The sequence below is a fragment of the Notolepis coatsorum genome (assembly GCF_963971535.1).
Source record: "Notolepis coatsorum genome assembly, chromosome: 13".
NCBI lineage: Eukaryota > Metazoa > Chordata > Actinopteri > Aulopiformes > Paralepididae > Notolepis > Notolepis coatsorum.
This window is the reverse complement of record NC_140177.1, coordinates 104247807-104268925: the sequence shown is the minus strand read 5'-3', so window position 1 is coordinate 104268925 and position 21119 is coordinate 104247807. Positions and strand designations below refer to the sequence as shown.

Here is a 21119-nt window from a genome sequence, read left to right as displayed (position 1 = left end):
CAGACGACACGGTGGTGGTGGGGCTGATCTCGGACAACGACGAGAAGGCCTACCGGGAGGAGGTTGAGGTACTGGAACGCTGGTGCCAGGACAACAGCCTGCTCCTGAACATTGGTAAAACCAAGGAGCTGATCGTGGATTATAGGAGAGGACAGCAGGAGACACACACACCACTGAGGATAAACGGGGCTACCGTGGACAGGGTGAGCAGCTTTAAGTACCTGGGGGTCCACATCTCAGAGGATCTGACATGGTCAACACACATATTAGACACAGTAGTAAAGAAAGCGAAGCAGCGCCTCTACCACCTGAGACAGTTAAGGAAGTTCAGAGTATCGGGGAAGATACTCCAGTCCTTCTACTCAGGAGCTGTAGAGAGCATCTTGACCGGAAACATCACTGCCTGGTATGGAAACAGCACAGCACAGGACAAGAAGGCCCTACAGAGAGTGGTGCGCTCAGCCGAGCGTACCACGGGTATTGCGCTACCTCCCCTGCAGGTTCTATACAACAAGAGGTGCAAATCCAGAGCCTGCAGAATAATGAAAGACCCCCACCACCCCAATAACAGTCTGTTCCAGCTGCTGAGGTCAGGCAGACGCATGCGAACCCCAGCTACTAGGACAGAGAGGCTTAGGCTCAGCTTCTTCCCCCAGGCCATCAGAGTCCTGAACAATGAACATTGAGTGCCACAGAACACTGAACTATCCACACACAAGCACACACGAGCACACACACGACACGCACGCTGTGCACGCTCACACACTAGCAGCCACTTTAACACGAGCGGGCACACACTCAAGCCGCACACACGCACACTTATGGCCAAGAGGAAAGGCCACTTTGAATTAGTATAACAACAGGAACAGTGTATTGCACTACTAAAGCTACCTAGCATGTCCTATATGCTCTGTAAATACTATGTACAGATACCGAGATGTCACACCATGTTACCTGTTACCTGTTTATTGCACAATGTTGTTTTTTTATTGGATTCTATTATATGTTGTACCACTGTTTTTTTATTGGATTCTATTATATGTTGTACCACTGTATTGCACATCGTCGCGGGCAAGACCACCCGCATTTCATTGTATACTTGTATGCCGTGACAATTAAAACTCTTGACTTGACTTGACTTGTCTAAAAGCTGTATGGAGGAGATATTTCAATATCCTAATATTTATGGGCAGTTTAGGCACTACAATTTTGTTGGCCTCTGTGACATTTCAGGAAAGCGGGGAGTTTAGCAGCTCAGTCCGAACGCTGCACCCCGAGCACATGGTGACAGACACATGACGAGGGACACATGACGAGGGACACATGATGAGGGACACATGACGAGGGACACATGACGAGGGACACATGACGAAGGACACCCGAGCACATGACGAGGGACACATGACAAGGGACACATGACGAGGGACACCCATAGATGATCACATTTTTACAATCTTCAAATTTTTTGCAAACGGGAGGAGTCCCAGCGCTGCTCCATGACTAAGAGAAACTGCCTGCAGGCTACAGCTGGACAGTTAGCAGAGTTATCCCTTCACCTCTGGCTCCAAGGTCCCCATGGCTTCTCCTCTAATCATCCTGGCTTCCTCCATGTTGGTCTTCCCTGAAGGCCCTACTCTGCACAATCCAATTTATTTTCAACCCCCCCCCCCCCCCTCTCCTCTCCTCTCCTCTTCTCTTCTCTTCTCTTCTCTTCTCTTCTCTTCTCTTCTCTTCTCTTCTCTTCTCTTCTCTTCTCTTCTCTTCTCTTCTCTTCTCTTCTCTTCTCTTCTCTTCTCTTCTCTTCTCTTCTCTTCTCTTCTCTTCTCTTCTCTTCTCTTCTCTTTTCTCCTCTCCTCTCTACCCAAACTGTTTGTATTGGAGCCTTAAATCAAGTGCTGGCAGTGAACTTGAAGCGGGCGGTTATGAAAATAGGCCTCAGTGAGGGATAGGCACAGCATGAGGAAACAGCACAGTGTGTCCCCCGACCTGCCCCCTGTCTCGTTTAGAGAGCCTTCCCCCTGTTTCTGTTCTCCTGAGACAAGCAACCCCCCCCCCCTGTCTCGTTTAGAGAGCCTTCCCCCTGTGTCTGTTCTCCTGAGACAAGCAACCCCCCCCTGTCTCGTTTAGAGAGCCTTACCCCTGTTTCTGTTCTCCTGAGACGAGCAACCCCCCCCTGTCTCGTTTTTCAATAATCTTTTGTTGTGATGTGACATTTTTCTTCTGTAATTCTTCTGTAAGAACATTGTTATGATATGACTTTCAAAATCTCTTAAGTCCATTCTGGGCGCGTGAGTTATGGACCGCCCAGGTCACATGATCGCTCAGGTCACATGATCGCTCAGGTCACATGACCGCGTACACCTCACTGTCAGACCAGCGCTCCTACCGTGAGACGCTTGATGGACCCCAATCCAATTTCCAATCCATTGCAAATTGTATATTATAATAATACATCCGTATATTTGATTTAGATAAAACAAACAATTGAATGCCTTTGATGATGGTATTGGAACAATGTAAACCTTACTATGGACCCATGACATTATAACGCTATACTTGAGGTTGTATGGTATACCTTCCAGCCCTAGGATGCAGTGGAGAATGGAAAGAAACTAGCGAGAGGGGGGGACTGTAGCTCTGGCGAGCGGAGCCGCCGGGTCGACCTCTCCGTCTCGTCTCCCGTCTTGTCAGGGTGTCGCTGGCTATTTATATCCCCGGCTTGCCCCCGAAGCCTTCTCTTTAATGAATCTCTGTTTATTTTGGCTGGACGACGCTGTGTGTCTCTGTCTCCATCAGGTGAGGCGAGGAGGAGAGAGGAACAGACTAGACCCCCCCCCCCCCTCATTCCGCACCCCTTACACTCACACACATGCGTGCACACACACTTTTTAGAAAACCTATTTTCTTGATTACTAATCAAGCCTTCTCTTAAGATGTTATTTTTGCACCAGCTTCCTGCCAACATTAGTCAGCAATGTTAGCATAAGTCACTGGAGAATGAACACTTGTTCTTTTGAAGTTGAAACCCAGTGGTACAATAGTATAGCAATAACGTGAATTCTACTGTTTGGTGGATTTTCCCCAAGTGCCAAGAAAAGCACTAGCACACTTGTATTACTTACCCTTACCATTACCACAGCTTAAAGAGCAACTAAACACTACAAATAAATGCACGCTATTGTTATTGCAATCTGCTATTGGCTGATCTTTGGTGACGTCATCATCACACATCTAATTATTGAAGTAAATGAGTGATTAGTGAAGGAAGTGGATTTCATGTGATAGGAGATGCATCCCAACCCTTCACTTTTTAATGACCGGGATGAGGAGTAGAGACACTGATTAGTGAGGCTAATGGGAGAATCCTCCTGCAGTGTGAGTGAGCCATGTTTGGTCATCGTCTCTCCGAGCCCTACGACATTCTTCCAATGGAAATGTGATTAAACTGTCTTGACAAAGCCAAGATAGTAAGATACCCAATGAGAATAACTTTGTGGTTTGAAGTCTCTGTCTGTCTTTCCGTCTGTCTTTCTATCTCTGTACAGTATGTCCCTCTAGCTTTCTCTCTGTCCTCATAAAACTAACAGGACAAGATACCAAATGAGAAAACAAGGAAGTTGGATTGTGTTTATCTGCCCCTCTTTGTTTCTCTCTCTCTCTCTCTGTCTCTCTCTCTCTCTCTCTCTCTCTCTCTCTCTTTTTATTTTTTTTTCCCCATCTCTGTATTTCCCTCTAACTTTCCCAGCCTCCAATAGGAAACGAGGAAGGGTAACTGTGTGTGGGTCTATCCGTCTTCCAGTCAGTCTGTCTCTGTATCTCTCTGTCTGTCTCCCCTTCCTTCCCTTTTCTGTCAGTATGAGACATTTGTGTGTGTATAACCCCCCACTCTCAGTACCATTAGTGGTGGTGGTCTGTGTGTCACAGCTCCTGACAGAATCTAGGGAGAGAGGGAGAGAGAGTTTCCTACAAGTTGCTTTGATATGTTATTGTGTTATATATATTAGTTAGTTTAGAATATATTAGTTTCTGGTGTGTAGAAGGGTGTTTCTTAAAGAAGAGACTGTGTGGTCAGCAGTCCTGGCATGCATAGATAAGATGTGTGACCGAGCATGGGAGGTTTCCTACTGATATGATTTGAGCTGTCCTTTAGGCTTCAAATGACATCCTCTTTAGACACAATTTACTTTACACAACCTAGACTCTCTAGACACACAATTACTTTATGTACTTTACATACAACCTAGACTCTCTAGACACAATTACTTTATGTACTTTACATACAACCTAGACTCTCTAGACACACAATTACTTTATTTACTTTATACAACCGAGACTCTCTAGACACAATTACTTTATTTACTTTATACAACCGAGACTCTCTAGACACAATTACTTTATTTACTTTATACAACCGAGACTCTCTAGACACAATTACTTTATTTACTTTATACAACCGAGACTCTCTAGACACAATTACTTTATTTACTTTACATACAACCGAGACTCTCTAGACACAATTACTTTATTTACTTTACATACAACCGAGACTCTCTAGACACAATTACTTTATTTACTTTACATACAACCTAGGCTTTCTAGACACAATTACTTTATGTACTTTACATACAACCTAGACTCTCTAGACACACAATTACTTTATTTACTTTATACAACCGAGACTCTCTAGACACAATTACTTTATTTACTTTATACAACCGAGACTCTCTAGACACAATTACTTTATTTACTTTACATACAACCGAGACTCTCTAGACACAATTACTTTATTTACTTTACATACAACCGAGACTCTCTAGACACAATTACTTTATGTACTTTACATACAACCTAGACTCTCTAGACACACAATTACTTTATTTACTTTATACAACCTATGCTCTCTAGACACAATTACTTTATTTACTTTATACAACCTATGCTCTCTAGACACAATTACTTTATTTACTTTACATACAACTACTTTATATGGATTTACCTATGGTGACATCACTGCTGGGGTTTTGATTACTATCCTTGCTATTCTATAACTTCACGAGATAAGCTCAGTGGGAAATTGACCTCAAATGTTGGCGTGGCTGACCCGGTGAGCCTATCTACTCTGGTGTGGCTGACCCGGTGAGCCTATCTACTCTGGTGTGGCTGACCCGGTGAGCCTATACTCTGGTGTGGCTGACCCGGTGAGCCTATCTACTCTGGTGTGGCTGACCCGGTGAGCCTGTCTACTCTGGTGTGGCTGACCCGATGAGCCTGTCTACTCTGGTGTGGCTGACCCGATGAGCCTGTCTACTCTGGCATTTGTCTTTGCTTAACAACCTGTTCATGTAGGTGGTTGTTTGTATTCTAAAAATCTTACTTTAGCCGGTAGAGTCTTAAAAGTGGCTGCTGGTAAATCTTGGACTCCACCGACTACTGTGGCCATTTGACAGGTTAGTTTGCCGTCCTCTTCATGAAGTAAGTTAGATCAACAAGCTAACGTCTCCTCCTTGTGCCCTGCTTCTGTTTAATGGCCACTCTGAGAGGCTGTTGTGAACTTAACTGCCTGTAGTAAAAGTATAGCAGTGGAACTGTAGGACCCTGACCTCTCCTCTCCTCTCTTCTTCTCCTCATCTCCTCTCATCCCCTCTCCCCTCCTCTCATCTCCTCTCTTCTCCTCTCTTCTCCTCGCATCTCCTCTCCCCTCCTCATCTCTCTTCTCCTCATCTCCTCTCCCCTCCTCTCTTCTCCTCTCTTCTCCTCTCTTCTCCTCTCCCCTCCTCTCATCTCCTCTCCCCTCCTCATCTCTTCTCCTCTCCTCTCATCTCCCCTCCTCTCATCTCCTCTCTTCTCCTCTCATCTCCTCTCCCCTCCTCATCTCCTCATATCATCTCCCCTCCTCATCTCCTCTCTTCTCCTCCTCTCCTCTCCTCTCATCTCCTCTCCTCTCATCTCCTCTCCTCTCATCTCCTCTCTTCTCCTCTCTTCTCTTCTCCTCTCATCTCCTCTCCCCTCCTCTCCCCTCCTCTCTTCTCCTCTCATCTCCTCTCCCCTCCTCTCATCTCCTCTCCTCTCCTCTCCTCTCCTCTCCTCTCCTCTCCTCTCCGCTCCGCTCCCCTCCCATCCCCTCCCCTCCCCTGGCTGGGCAGCGGGTCATAAAAACACACATCCATCGTCTGGCCACGCTTCCAGAAACGGCATGTAGCCCTGCAACCGGTGCCCAGCCATGACCCTAGGGGGAAGTTGCTCCTTTTGATTCGAGTGCTTCATCAAAGAGGGACACGTATATACAGGAGAAGGTGGAGCCAGGGGTGGAAAAAGCGGTCCACATGACATTAAAAACATTATCGGTCACAACGTGTTTTTCACTGAGCTGAACCCAGACTATTCTTACTGTGGTCGGATGGCTTTGTCTCTTCCTGGAGAGAGATTAGGAGTTTAAGTTGAATACAAGTACTTGGGCATTCTACAGTTAGGCTTAGGCTATTATTCTTTACCTAATTTTGGATTCATACCTCCTCTGTGACACTAACTCAAATAATTTGTTCAGTAATTTAGTACTAATTCAGTAATTCACTCACACTTAGCCACTCTGTAAGACCAGTTCACTCTGTAAGACCAGTTCACTCTGTAAGACCAGTTCACTCTGAGACCAGTTCACTCTGTGTGATAATGCTTCACATCTATGTCACTCTGTAAGACCAGTTCACTCTGAGACCAGTTCACTCTCTGAGACCACTTCACTCTGAGACCAGTTCACTCTCTGAGACCAGTTCACTCTGTAAGACCAGTTCACTCTGTAAGACCAGTTCACTCTGAGACCAGTTCACTCTGTAAGACCACTTCACTCTGAGACCAGTTCACTCTCTGAGACCAGTTCACTCTGTAAGACCAGTTCACTCTGAGACCAGTTCACTCTCTGAGACCAGTTCACTCTCTGAGACAGTTCACTCTCTGAGACCAGTTCACTCTGTAAGACCAGTTCACTCTCTGAGACCAGTTCACTCTGAGACCAGTTCACTCTGAGACCAGTTCACTCTCTGAGACCAGTTCACTCTCTGAGACAGTTCACTCTCTGAGACCAGTTCACTCTCTGAGACCAGTTCACTCTCTGAGACCAGTTCACTCTCTGAGACCAGTTCACTCTGAGACCAGTTCACTCTGAGACCAGTTCACTCTGTAAGACCAGTTCACTCTGAGACCAGTTCACTCTGAGACCAGTTCACTCTCTGAGACCAGTTCACTCTCTGAGACCAGTTCACTCTGAGACCAGTTCACTCTGAGACCAGTTCACTCTCTGAGACCAGTTCACTGTTTACCATGTCTAATGTAACCATGTTAATGTTACCATGTCTAATGCAACCATGTTATTATGTTACTATGTCTAATGTAACCATGTTAATGTTACCATGTCTAGTGCAACCATGTTATTATGTTACTATGTCTAATGTAACCATGTTAATGTTACCATGTCTAGTGCAACCATGTTATAATGTTACCATGTCTAATGCAACCATGTTAATGTTACCATGTCTAATGCAACCATGTTATAATGTTACCATGTCTAATGTAACCATGTTAATGTTACCATGTCTAATGCAACCATGTTATTATGTTACCATGTCTAATGTAACCATGTTAATGTTACCATGTCTAGTGCAACCATGTTATAATGTTACCATGTCTAATGCAACCATGTTAATGTTACCATGTCTAATGCAACCATGTTATAATGTTACCATGTCTAATGTAACCATGTTAATGTTACCATGTCTAATGCAACCATGTTATAATGTTCAGGCCTACCCGACCATGCAGCCTGCATGGTAGAGCTAGTATTGTCCAGCAACACTCAAACCTTTGAGTGTCCAAAAGGTGATAAGTCCTGAGTTGATCCACATCTTAGAAAAAGGAAAGGCAAAAATAGTAATCCACTGGGAAGCACCACTGCAGCTGACCTGTCCTTGGTTACTGAAGAATGTTTTTGGAGGCCTGGCAAAATCCCTCCTTCCTCTCACAATAGCAGTAGCAAACAAAACTCCATGAGGCCATGATTCCAATCCAAGATGGCCCCCTGATGGTTAGGACCGCCCCTAACCACACCCATACCTGGAATCTTAAAGGTCAAGTGACCCAAATATGCTGACATTTGCACATCCTAACATATTGGGCCCACACTTCACTTATCAACACATTGACATCTTCTTCATAAAGTAACGCATGTTACACACTCTCTGAGACCAGTTCACTCTCTGAGACCAGTTCACTCTCTGAGACCAGTTCACTCTGTAAGACCAGTTCACTCTGAGACCAGTTCACTCTCTGAGACCAGTTCACTCTCTGAGACCAGTTCACTCTCTGAGACCACTTCACTCTCTGAGACCAGTTCACTCTCTGAGACCAGTTCACTCTCTGAGACCAGTTCACTCTCTGAGACCAGTTCACTCTGAGACCAGTTCACTCTCTGAGACCAGTTCACTCTGAGACCAGTTCACTCTCTGAGACCAGTTCACTCTCTGAGACCAGTTCACTCTGTAAGACCAGTTCACTCTCTGAGACCAGTTCATTCTCTGAGACCAGTTCACTCTCTGATACCAGTTCACTCTTTGAGACCAGTTCACTCTGTAAGACCAGTTCACTCTCTGAGACCAGTTCACTCTCTGATACCAGTTCACTCTGTGAGACCAGTTCACTCTCTGAGACCAGTTCACTCTGTAAGACCAGTTCACTCTCTGAGACCAGTTCACTCTGTAAGACCAGTTCACTCTCTGAGACCAGTTCACTCTGTAAGACCAGTTCACTCTGAGACCAGTTCACTCTCTGAGACCAGTTCACTCTGTAAGACCAGTTCACTCTCTGAGACCAGTTCACTCTGTAAGACCAGTTCACTCTCTGAGACCAGTTCACTCTGTAAGACCAGTTCACTCTCTGAGACCAGTTCACTCTGTAAGACCAGTTCACTCTGAGACCAGTTCACTCTGTAAGACCAGTTCACTCTGTAAGACCAGTTCACTCTGAGACCAGTTCACTCTGAGACCAGTTCACTCTGTGAGAACGGTTCACATTGCCCTGTTTCACACTCACACAGTTCCACACATTCACGTGACGTATTCTAACCTTGACCACTGAGCGGTTCCATTGGAACAGTTGTGTGAGTGATCATTCGTTTCTCCACTGTTATCTGAATTACAGAAGAACTCTGATCATATCTAACAACCAGAATCTCAGATGGCGTCCCTGGCACAGAGCTTGGGGTCCCTGGCACAGAGGTTTCATAACCACTGTTTTAGTCACAGAACCTCACTGTCCATCTGTCTTCCCACATCCATGTCTTTCCACATGTAACCTATCTCAATGTCTTCCCACAACCACATGTAACCTATCTCAATGTCTTCCCACAACCACATGTAACCTATCTCAATGTCTTTCCACATCCACATGTAACCTATCTCAATGTATTTCCACATGTAACCTATCTCAATGTCTTTCCACATCCACATGTAACCTATCTCAATGTCTTTCCACATGTAATCTATCTCCTGGCATCCCACATCCACATGTAACCTATCTCAATGTCTTTCCACATGTAACCTATCTCCTGTCATCCCACATCCACATGTAACCTATCTCAATGTCTTTCCACATATTCATTAGTTAGGACAAACAGTGTTGACATCAGTATATCGTCAGGGACTTGATACCAAAACTGAGTGTCAAGTGTGATTTAGGTTTATTTTTCCTGGGGGAAAAGTTATGTCAGTGGAGGTATGTGCTGCAGGAGCTCTCTCTCTCGCTCTCTCGCTCTCTTGCGCTCTCTCTCACGCGCTCGCTCAGTGTATCTGTATTTCATTGCTCACTCACTCTCTTTGGTTGTGCTGTCGTCCTCTCATCACCACCTGTCCCTCACGCCAATGTGTGAAATAGCCATAGGACACATTTTTTGCAGATTGGCAACCTGTATTCAATCAGTATTTTCTATTCCAAAACTACTTTTGTTGTTAAAGGTACAATAGGCAAAAGAGCCCTGCTTGGTTTTGCACTTTGTTTACATTTACATACATTTGTGGGATGGATGTTATGTACACTAACATATTATACTGTGCCAAGAGAGGTCTGGAGTAATTCAGTCTGGAGAAATGGGTTGTGGTCAGCAGTAGCAACCCCCCCCCCCACAATATTCAATTCAATTCCAACCCACGCATCAGACCGAAACAAAAATTGTAAACAAAGTGCAATACCAAGCGAGGCTCTTTGACCTAATGGTCGCTGTGTGACCACATTAAAGATCATACCTTCTATGTTGACTCCATGAGTTTAACAGGGCTATCGTTTTAGTATGCTCCTAAAAACCATGCTTACTAGGAAATGGAAAGAAGTCGTAGCCATGTGCATTTTCGTTTTTTCTCTATATCTGTAATGCTCAGCCTTGTGTGGGTTCCAGGCAGGGTGGTTATAGTTCTGTATTTGTCATTGTTTTTTTTATTTCACTCAACTAAAATGTTTTTCCCCCACACCTAGTTTTAGTTTTGGTGTTCGCTTTTAGTTAACTATAATAATAACAACTTTGATTTCTGGCTATGCCGGTTGGTTTTGGGAAGCTGTGGAAGTGTGTGTGTGTGTGTGGGGGGGGGGGTGGGGGGGGGGGGGGTAGTGGGTCATTGTAAGATTGATGAGAGTAGAACAAGCATCTCCTTTTACAGGCCGCTGTCTCTGACCGCCCCGGGACATTAACACTGCTGCCCCAGGGGTCAGGGTGGGCATGAGGGGAGGCCACGGGGGCTTTCTCAGGGGAGAGAGACACAGAAGTGGAAAACATTAAAGCTTGACAACTTTCAGAGTGTTATTTAGTGTCCAGACAGACAGCGACTCAGTGCTGGGTGGCTACAGACCGCTCTGCCGTGTGCTGCTTGGACCACTCACTCCCAATCTGTTTGCACCTGGGTGTGTTTGATTTAGTGACCAGGGCAGGAAGCAGTTGCTTAGGTGGAGTCAAGAAGATGCAACGTTTTTTTTTTTTTTTTTAAGGAAAACTATATGACCAAACATAGCTAAATATTGAGATTTTTATTTAGTTAAACTACAACACGACTACTACATAATGTAGTTAAACTAGTAATTGAACCACATAGTTAACTACACCCCAAAACGAGTTACAGTATTGCTACGTCTAATAAAAGTCGTTATTACCTCATCAAATTAAGTCGTTTTACATAATCGAATGAAATCATCTAATTAAGTTGTTATTACATCATTTTATTTATAAAGTTATTACATCATCCAATGGAGTCATTATTATGTTATCTAATGAAAGTCATTATTTCATCATCTAATGGCGTTATTACACCAGAAAAACTCATTTGACATCTTCCAATCAAGTCCTTAACAGCATCTCTCTCCTCTCTCTCTATTCTCTCTCTCTCTCTCCTCTCTCTCTTCTCTCTCCTCCGTCTTCTGGCAGGTTCATGAAACCAGCGCCCATGTTTCTTGACCGGAACTTCAAGCGGCTAGCGAAAATCAGCAATTACTTACCTCCGTTTGGATTCAAAACACAAGGTAAGCCGTTTTGCAAGACTTATCTGCCCCATAGACGACCTAATCAGTTGCAGTTAGTCATGCTATGCATAGTTGTACCAGTGGAGGAGATTGATGAAGCTGCCAAGAGGTCATCTAGGTGTCTTCCTGTCTTTGGCTGAACCGGGCACCACTGCCTATTGCATTGGTTGAGCATTGACCACTCATAAGAAACAGAGGGAAACATACAAATCTTTTATTGAAGAAAATAAAATACTGATATATAAGGATGCCGGGATGCTGCTAGCTAGCTATGTAACTGTTAGCTGTGCTAACGTTCGTTGGTTGCCGGTGCGGTACTGATGTTAACACATTGGGCACCGGGCATTGTGCCCATCATTATACCCAGTCTGCCAGCGCTGTGAGCCTATGGAGATGTTTACCTTCTTTGCAGGGCTATAACTTTTTAAATATTATAGCTATATCTGCATTACTATGGCCCATTCCAGATGTGGGAACGTTATATTTTTTCATTCATACATTGTTGTGTTAATACCGTCTAGAATATAAGTATGTTTTTAAGCTTTTCTGCTGTAATTCCAAAAACGCTAGTTATAGGCCCTGACGCATATGATAGATTATCGATTGGCGTTTCTTTCCTATACACGCTATATTAAAAAATTCAAATGTATATGATCGGTATACATTATGCTTCATCATGCGTGAAGGAAAGGGGGGGTCGTTTATAATTCCTTGATCGTCAGTAACAGATTTATTTAGTATGGGTTGATATATTGATCAGACTAATTGCAAACAAAGAGATCGACAATCGGGCTGAAAATAACGTTAGTGTCCTCTTACTGTTCGCCGATGAGACTGGAGGAAAATTATCCCAATTATTTGACGTCAATCTCCTATATCCATTTCCGGTTTGTATGGCGCAATAAACGCCGAAATCATATCGATTATTGCGTTTCGAAAGCGATCCAAATGCACTCGAGTGTTTGTCTGGACCCACGTAACAAGATATGACTGCCGGAGGGATTTCCTCGATGCACTGATCGCCACTTCCGGTTTAGCATGAGTGTAACCTCGCCCGACCATCCACCAGGCGGCGGTATTGAGGCGTTGCAATCTCAGACAGAGTGCCGCTGCAGTCCGGAGGGAGGCTGGATGAATTATGAATGCCATGGCGAAAAAATGAAATATTGATCCCAAAAACGATTTATGCCGTTGTTGGCGTTCAACGCATTGGCGGGCAATAACGACTTACGCCGTTTATGGCGCACAATGTGTTAATGTTGCCAGAGATGGGACAGTAATGGCTAGAAGGCATCCACATTACAGCAGGTTGCCTTGTCTGACCACTGAAGAAGAACACTGGAAAACCCTAAATGATCTCATGGCAGCTTTATGATTGCCTTCCATTTCTAGCTATAAGGGAATACCACTCAGCTCAAGAAGTCACTGTCTTTCTCATGGTTTATAGCAGCGGTTCCCAAACTTTTTTGGCCATGCACCCCCTATCACCTCCCGACCTAGCTGACGCACCCCCCAATGGGTTTCTGTTAGAAAACATTGTTGCTGGTCTCTGTGCACAGATTTTATTTTGTATTTTATCTCTTCCCACGGCGACTATGGATAGGGAATTTCTTTATTTAATTAAAATGTTCACGACAACATGGATGCATGTACTCTGCCAGCATGTTTAATATCCATAATACTAAAGGTTTCACTAAGATTTTTATGAAATTTTATTGTAAAAAAAATATTTTTATTTTTATTTATTTTTTATTTACCACCATTAGCCTTTTCATGTCACGCACCACCTAGAGGGCGCTCGCGCACCATAAGGGGTGCGCGCACCACAGTTTGGGAACCACTGGTTTATAGCATTATAATAGGCATTCAGAGTCCCTTCAGAGTTAGGAATGATATAATCAAGTCAAGAGTCAAGAGTTTTTATTTGTCACGGCATACAGTGAAATGCCCGCAGCGATGTGCAACATAAGTATAAGACAGGAATGACAAAAAATAAACACAATAACAAAAAGTACGCACGATCGCTGCTGAGCTGACCCGACGGCGACTAGTGTTGACCGCGCCATCTTCTGTAGTGATCATGATATAATCAAGATTGTAATATCTGATGTCATGTGACTTCAGTGTTTATCTGAGCTCCATTAGTTTAATTTTTACATATATATAAACATGTAATGTCACAACTCAGTCACGGTTAGCCACGCTGCCCCTTGTGGCAGCTCACAGGCATGGCGTAATACCACACCACTATAACAACTGCCCCTCACTGACGCGGGCTATAGTGGGGAACAACCCGCTGTCAGTAAGCCTACAATTTACACATTGAAACAACTCTGAGAAACAATAATAACACTAAAATATGACTATACACTATAATATTTTTTAATACATTTAAAAAATATAGAACCGCGACTCTTTCAGTCCACTGCAGGCTTCGTTGTAACTTCTCCAAAACAAAAAAAATCACCTTTCTGGTGATTCAAAAACGCAACGTAAATAAGTGTTAAGATAAGTTAGACTAAAGATAAGTTGGACTAAAGATAAGTTAGGCTAAAGATAAGTTAGGCTAAAGATGTTAGGCTAAAGATAAGTTAGACTAAAGATAAGTTAGACTAAACATAAGTTAGGCTAAAGATAAGTTGGACTAAACATAAGTTAGACTAAAGATAAGTTAGGCTAAAGAAACATTAGGCTAAATAAATGGCTAAATTGGACACTTTTCTTCCCTACCTAATGACCTCCAGCCCCCACTGTGCATCTTTCTGCATCTTCCTGGCGTTCATACTGCATCACCACTACAGACTGTTCACCGAGTCATATATTCCGTCCGTACACGAACTGGTGTCTGTTTCCCAAACAACTCCTTGTCCTTCTGAAAGCCAAAAAGCAAACGCATGGTTTATTTATTTTTGCCAAGGTTCACATCATATCTTTGTTTTTGCCGTCATGGTTTCATGCCTGGTGGTAGAGTTGGCAGAACGCGAAGCTCCTCTCCTCGTTGCTGCTCCGCCCTCATCATACTCTAACATCAGATTTGCTTCAGTCTGGAAACACTTCATAGTTAGTTAGGTATTAAATGTGTGTGTGAAGTGAAGGGGTATTCTTTATTTATTTTTTAATCCTCTCTCCGATTTTTCTGTTTTTTTTTCTAAAAAAAAAATCTCCCCCTCCCAATTTAGTCGTTGTGCCAATTCCCCCTCTCCCCTACCTGGTTGTTGTGCGCATGTTCTCCTACTGGTCGGTATAAGGGAACCCTGAAGTCATCCACACGCTTCCTCCGACACGCGCGGCGACAGCCAGTGACTCTTTTTTCACCTGGCAGCGAGGACTCTCATTGGTGAAGCGTAACGCGTGGGAGGTCACGCTGCCTTCATCAAGTCCTGCCTCCACTGAGCAAGCGCCCAGACCTGACCTGTAGGCGTCGCTGTCCAAGTCAAGTCAGTTTTATTTGTATAGCACATTTCCAGGCAGCGGCAGCTGACACCAAAGTGCTTCACAAGCAAGTTGATAAAAACAAATTAGTGTGAGGCAAGGTATAAGATTAAAAGAAAGAAAAAAAAAAGAAAAAAAACATAGCAAAGCAATGAAAGCAACAAAACAAACAATATGGTGCAAGATATAGGATTAAAAACATAATAAAGCAATGAAAGTAATAAAAACTGGTAGGACACAGTAAACAAAGAGGATAGAAGGGCCAGGGGTCTAGTGGTGGTTAAGTAGGGGGGAAGGCCAAGGAGAACAGGTAGGTTTTCAAGAGTGATTTAAAAGCCTGTACGGTCTGGGCGGTCCGTACGCTGAGGGGGAGGCTGTTCCACAGTCTAGGCGCTGCGGTGGAGAAAGCTCTGTCTCCCCTAGTTTTGAGCCTGGTTCTGGGTACCACCAATAGCATCTGGTCAGCTGATCTGAGGGATCGGTGGGGGGTGTGGCGGTGCAGGAGCTCGGACAGATAGGAGGGAGCCGTGCCATTTAATGATTTAAAAACATTTAGTGCTAATTTAAAATCGATCCTGAAGCTAATAGGCAGCCAGTGGAGCGAGGCCAAAACTGGGCTGATGTGTTCGTATTTTCTTGTTTTGGTGAGGAGGCGCGCGGCTGCGTTCTGCACCCACAACGCCAGATTCCCACCCATGACTTGCCCTCCCTCTAACCCAGCCAAACGGGTTAGTATAGCGATCATCCCAAGCCTCAAGTAATGCTGACTCCGGGAGTCGAGACCGCAGCCTCTTGCATTGGTAACGAGCGCAATCTACACTACGCCACCTGACCGTTGTGAAGGGGTATTCTAATGGTTTACGTATGTGTGTGTTTGGCTCTCCGTAATATCGACAATTTGCACATTTCTTATCCGATTTGGCTCAAGCGTGGTGGATAGATTGACCCTCAACAAAGGACCTGCACTATTGAATCTTTTTTGTCTGTAAACAAGATTGACGGTGCAGATCAAGGTTGTCATTTTGATAATTCATGTATATAGTTAAGTTCTAGAAGGAGAATGACACGGTTTTCAACTGAGGGACACTAGTCTACTCAGAAAATGAGAATATTATTTCTGATTCTCCACACTCTACTAGGTTATGATTGAAGAGCAGGTATTCAGGTTTGGGTTAAACAGTGTAATGAGTTATGGTTTTGCAGCTGTTCCCATGGCGATGTCCTTCCAGGCTATGGGATCTAGACACTACCCTCTCCTCAAAGCACCTCAAGAGTCAACATCATGAGCACATCATGTCATGGGAATCTGACAGATAACATTACTGTGTACTCTAGCACACATTTGTCAACACTTCCAAGGCAGAGTGCTCGTAGAGGTGCACTGATGTTAGCTTTGTGCTCTGCCTGGCAAGCGCTTAACTGAGAGACACACACACACACACACACACACACACACACACACACACACACACACACACACACACACACACACACACACACACACACACACACACACACACACACACACACACACACACTGCAAAAAATGACAGGCTTGCCAAGTGGCAGATTTATCAAGCTTATTTGAAGTCAAATCATCTTAAAGCTGGCAGATGATTTGCTGGTTTCAAGATGTTTCATGATAATATAACCTGCTTAAAGGCTTTATTTAGCATTTCATTCTTTTATCTAGAGCAATGGTCTCAAACTCGCGGGCCAATTACGGCCCGCTGGATGATATTTTGCGGCCCGCGTGCAACTTTTTACCGAGTCGTTGCGCGAGTTCGAAGTTTTATTTATTTGATCACTTGTAGGCTACCATAGCGCAGGCTCATGACAGCAACGTTACGTTAGTGACTTGGTTGAAACGTGATTCCGGCGTGATACCAAGTAAAGTGGAAGAAAAATATATCCTGTATGGCAGGCATCCTCAAAATTCTCCGCTATCTCCTCTGCAAGCACTGCTCCACTGTCTGTGTCTGTCTACTCTGGTCCAATCACATTCAGCGTCCCATCAGCATTCCCACCCCCCACCCCACCCACAGTCTGCGAATCAGAGGCAGAGTAGGGCGGGTCTTTACGGAATGCGTGTTGTCTCTTTCAACGGTTCGAGTCAGAGCGAGAGTTTACAGCGCATCTACAGGTAGTCTAATCTGCAGGTACTGTAGCTAGTAATCTCGTTCCCAGTTTTATCTCCGTGAGATAAATGTAGCTAGTAGCCTAGTTTCGCCAGCAGGCAGCTAGTAGAAAAATGTGGCATGTTCAAAGATGGCCAGTAAGAGAAAAGTCGTCAGTGAAAATCGCAGCAATTCAAAGGTGAATGGACTGAAAAATATGTGTGCATCCTCCCAGCACCAAACCAATGTGCCTAATATGCCAAGAAACGGTAGCTCTTGTGAAGAGTGGCAATTTGAAACGCCACTACGAAACAAAACAGTTATTTTGTTGCATCCTTTCCTCAAAATTCAGTGCTAAGAACCACAAAAATAAATGGAATGAAATCATCATATCAAGCTGCAAGCAGAATTATTGTTAAATCTATGTCACAACGAGAAAAAGCAACCAAGTTCTCACTCAGTGGCATGGGTTTTGGCTAAACACAAGAAACCATTCTCTGATGCATACATAATAAAATAATGTATGACTGAAGTGATGGAGACCATGTTTGAAGGCAAACAAAAGCAAATCCCCCTCAGATAGCACAGCAACCAGAATAACTGAAATACTGGCTGGTGATTTGATTAAACAGCTTTGTGATAGCATTTCCATAGCTGTGGATGAGTCCACTGACACCACTGAGAAGCCTATGTTCTGAAGAACCGTTCATGTTCTGAAGAACTGTTCATGTTCTGAAATGTTATTGCTAAAGATTGAGAAGATTGGATCAGTTGTACTTTTTTTTTGAATACTTGAAACCCCTTTTTGTGGAATATTTGATGCGGCCCAGCCTCACCCAGACCTCCAGCGGCCCCCAGGTACATTGAGTTTGAGACCCCTGATCTAGAGTCATGTCATTATTGAAATAAAAGTGTATTCCATTGTTCTTCTTTTGAGAATAATGAAGAACACAAAATAAAATAGTGCTTTTCAGAGACCATTTGCTGATGAGATATCATGTAAACGTAATAGCCTTGAAGACTGTCTCCTTTTTACGATGCAGACTGGTCTTCCTCATATCCATATAATTTTGGATAATAACAACAAGTAAACAAGAGTATGCAATAGCTGACTTTTCTCCATTCTCTCGTCTGGACTACTTTTGTTATACTGATTGGCTGAAGGAGTTTTCAAGGCAAGTACTCCCTCCCACTGAAATGGCTCTAGGTCATCTAGAAGTCCAGGCTCTGTTTGCAGTAGCTAACAACTTGCAGGTGAGATATAACTACTTGCAGGTGAGATAACAACTTGCAGGTGAGATATAACAACTTGCAGGTGAGATATATCAAGTCAAGCTCGGCTTGTTATTTTTTGCAGTGCAGACTCACAGGGTGGCTATCAGAACAGGGCTCCCTGTGTGCGAGCGTTACACCTGGCTTCTGTTATCTTCACGGATCATGACGGCGGCGGCGGGGTTCCCTTTTGAGCTGTATTCAGGCAGAGAGGTGCTACGTGTGGATCTTGAATAGAACTCCACAAAGGTTTCCAAATTGGGAACCAAGAGAAGTGAAAAAAAAAAAAACTTGAATATATAAGTTTCTTTTTACTCTGTTGCTCAGAATCTGTTACCGTGAAAGTGTCTTGATGTTTACCTGAAAATGTAGCCTTGTTTGCCAGTCGTATGGATTGAGATGGAACCACCCCTTGCCTTGGAGAAGCGGTTCTTTGCTTCTATATGTTGTTGGCAGGCTGGTGGGTGCGATGAGATGCACCCATGTTGTCTGTAGTGGAGGAAACTGCGTGGGGCACATCACAGTTGATGCTAATTCATCAGTTCTAGGAGGGTCTGGCTAACAATGTGGTTGGCTCACCACAAAACAAATCCACAGAGGCCAATCTACTGAACAACTACAGTTATAACTGGAGTAGAAGGTTGATATTAACCACACAGTTGGCCATGTAAATACCCAATATATGACATTATACTGCATGTACCGTTTCTGATATATTATAATTAATGTGCTCGTACTGTGCTTACATTGTAATTTTTTTAATTTTTTTTAATTTATCCTTTATTTATCCAGGAATGTCCCATTGAGATACAAGATCTCTTCTTCCAGGGAGTCCTGACCAACACGGCACACAACAAGTTTCAACATAAAACAGGGCATTAAACAAAAAACATACAATTCAAATATAAATACAGAAGGCCATTTGTACAGTGGCAAGGAGCATAATCAGATCAGCAATAGCATCAGGTAAAACAGTTACATGTTTCATAAAGGGCTAATCGTAGCATACCTTTAAAAGCATTCACAGTAGGAAGTGCCTCGACAAAGTTTTACTTGCAGCGTATTCCATAAAAAGGGAGCATAGTGGGAGAATGCAGTTTTACCAAGTTTAAGTTCAAGTTTCAAGTTTCTTTAATAGTTGTCATACAGAAGTACAGAATACTTTTATACAAAATGCTTCTTACTGTTACGCTCCAGAGACTGTGCAAGACAAGATAAGTATGAAATAGAATAACATAGTATAGCATGTAAATTAGAAGTAAAAAAAATGAGGTCACAGTGTTCAGTATAGGCATATGTACAATGTTCGATGCAGAATAGACGTAACTGAGTTACCATATAATATACAATACTATGCGGTGTACTAATATACAATACTATATAGTGCAAGGCAGAAATGGGATGAGGTGCAATTTAGGTACAATTTACAGTAGGTGTACGAGTTGTAGTGCAAATCCTTTATCAATAAATATAAAGTGTGTTTGTGTGATCTAAAGTGATCTAAAGTGTGGAGAGTGGGTGCTGCAGTGTGTTGTTTGTTTAAGTGAGTGTGTGCGTGTGGGTGTGTGTGCTGTGTGCATTTGATGGTTGTTGCATAGTGTTTATTGTTCGTTTAGCAGCCTGATGGCCTGGGGATAGAACCTTCTTCTGAGTCTTTCTGTGCTCGCCTTAAGACTCCGGTATCGCTTGCCTGACCGCAGCAGTTCAAAGAGGCAGTTGTTCGGGTGGCTCGAGTCCTTAATAATTCTCTTAGCCTTCCCCCTGCACCGCTTGTTGTAAATGTTCTGGAGGGTGGGAAGCCCCCCTCCAATTGTGCGTTCGGCTGAACGTGTCACTCTTTGTAGTCTGCTACGGTCTTGTGCAGTGCTATTCCCAAACCAGGAGGTGATGTTGCCAGTCAGGATGCTCTCTATTGTACATGAGTAGAAGTTCCTAAGGATCTTCTGACTGACTTGGAACCTCCTTAGGTGCCTGAGGAAGTAGAGGCGTTGTCGTGCCTTCTTCACAACACTGTCAATGTGTGTGGTCCATGTCAAATCCTCGGATATGTGGGCTCCGAGGTACTTGAAACTGTTCACTCTCTCAACCGGTGCCCCGTCGATGCTGAGGGGGCTGTAGTCCTTGACCCCCGACCTCCTGAAGTCCACAATCATCTCTTTTGTTTTGCTGTCGTTCAGGGAGAGGCAGTTCTCCTGACACCACTGTGACAGATTCTCTACCTCTTCCAGTTTCAAGTTTCAAGTTTCTTTAATAGTTGTCATACAGAAGTACAGAATACTTTTGTACAAAATGCTTCTTACTGTTGCGCTCCAGAGACTGTGCAAGACAAGATAAGTATGAAATAAAATAACATAGTAAAATTAGAAGTAAAAAAAATGAGGTCACAGTGTTCAGTTTAGACATATGTACAATGTTCGATGCAGAATAGACGTAGTTACCATACAATATACAATACTGTGCAGTGTACTAATATACAATACTATATAGTGCAAGGCAGAAATGGAGAAATGGGACGAGGTGCAATTTAGGTACAATTCACAGTAGGTGTACGAGTTGTAGTGCAAATCCTTTATCAATAAATATAAAGTGTAAGTGTGTTTGTGTGATCTAAAGTGTGGAGAGTGGGTGCTGCAGTGTGTTGTTTGTTTGAGTGAGTGTGTGCGTGTGGGTGTGTGTGCTGTGTGCATTTGATGGTTGTTGCATAGTGATTATTGTTTGTTTAGCGATTATTGTTCGTTTAGCAGCCTGATG

At 43.6% G+C, this 21119-nt stretch overlaps 1 protein-coding gene across 2 annotated transcripts in view; it reads left to right on the top strand.

Annotated features, from left to right (window-relative positions):
* Window positions 1-21119, top strand: part of LOC311238651 (CMP-N-acetylneuraminate-beta-1,4-galactoside alpha-2,3-sialyltransferase-like) — a 300110-nt gene that overhangs the window by 160920 nt on the left and 118071 nt on the right. For both annotated transcript variants that reach the window (XM_084326785.1, XM_084326784.1), the window contains one exon: window positions 11453-11547. In XM_084326785.1, the coding sequence (XP_084182911.1) occupies window positions 11453-11547 (95 nt within the window). The remainder of the gene's footprint in view (window positions 1-11452; window positions 11548-21119) is intronic.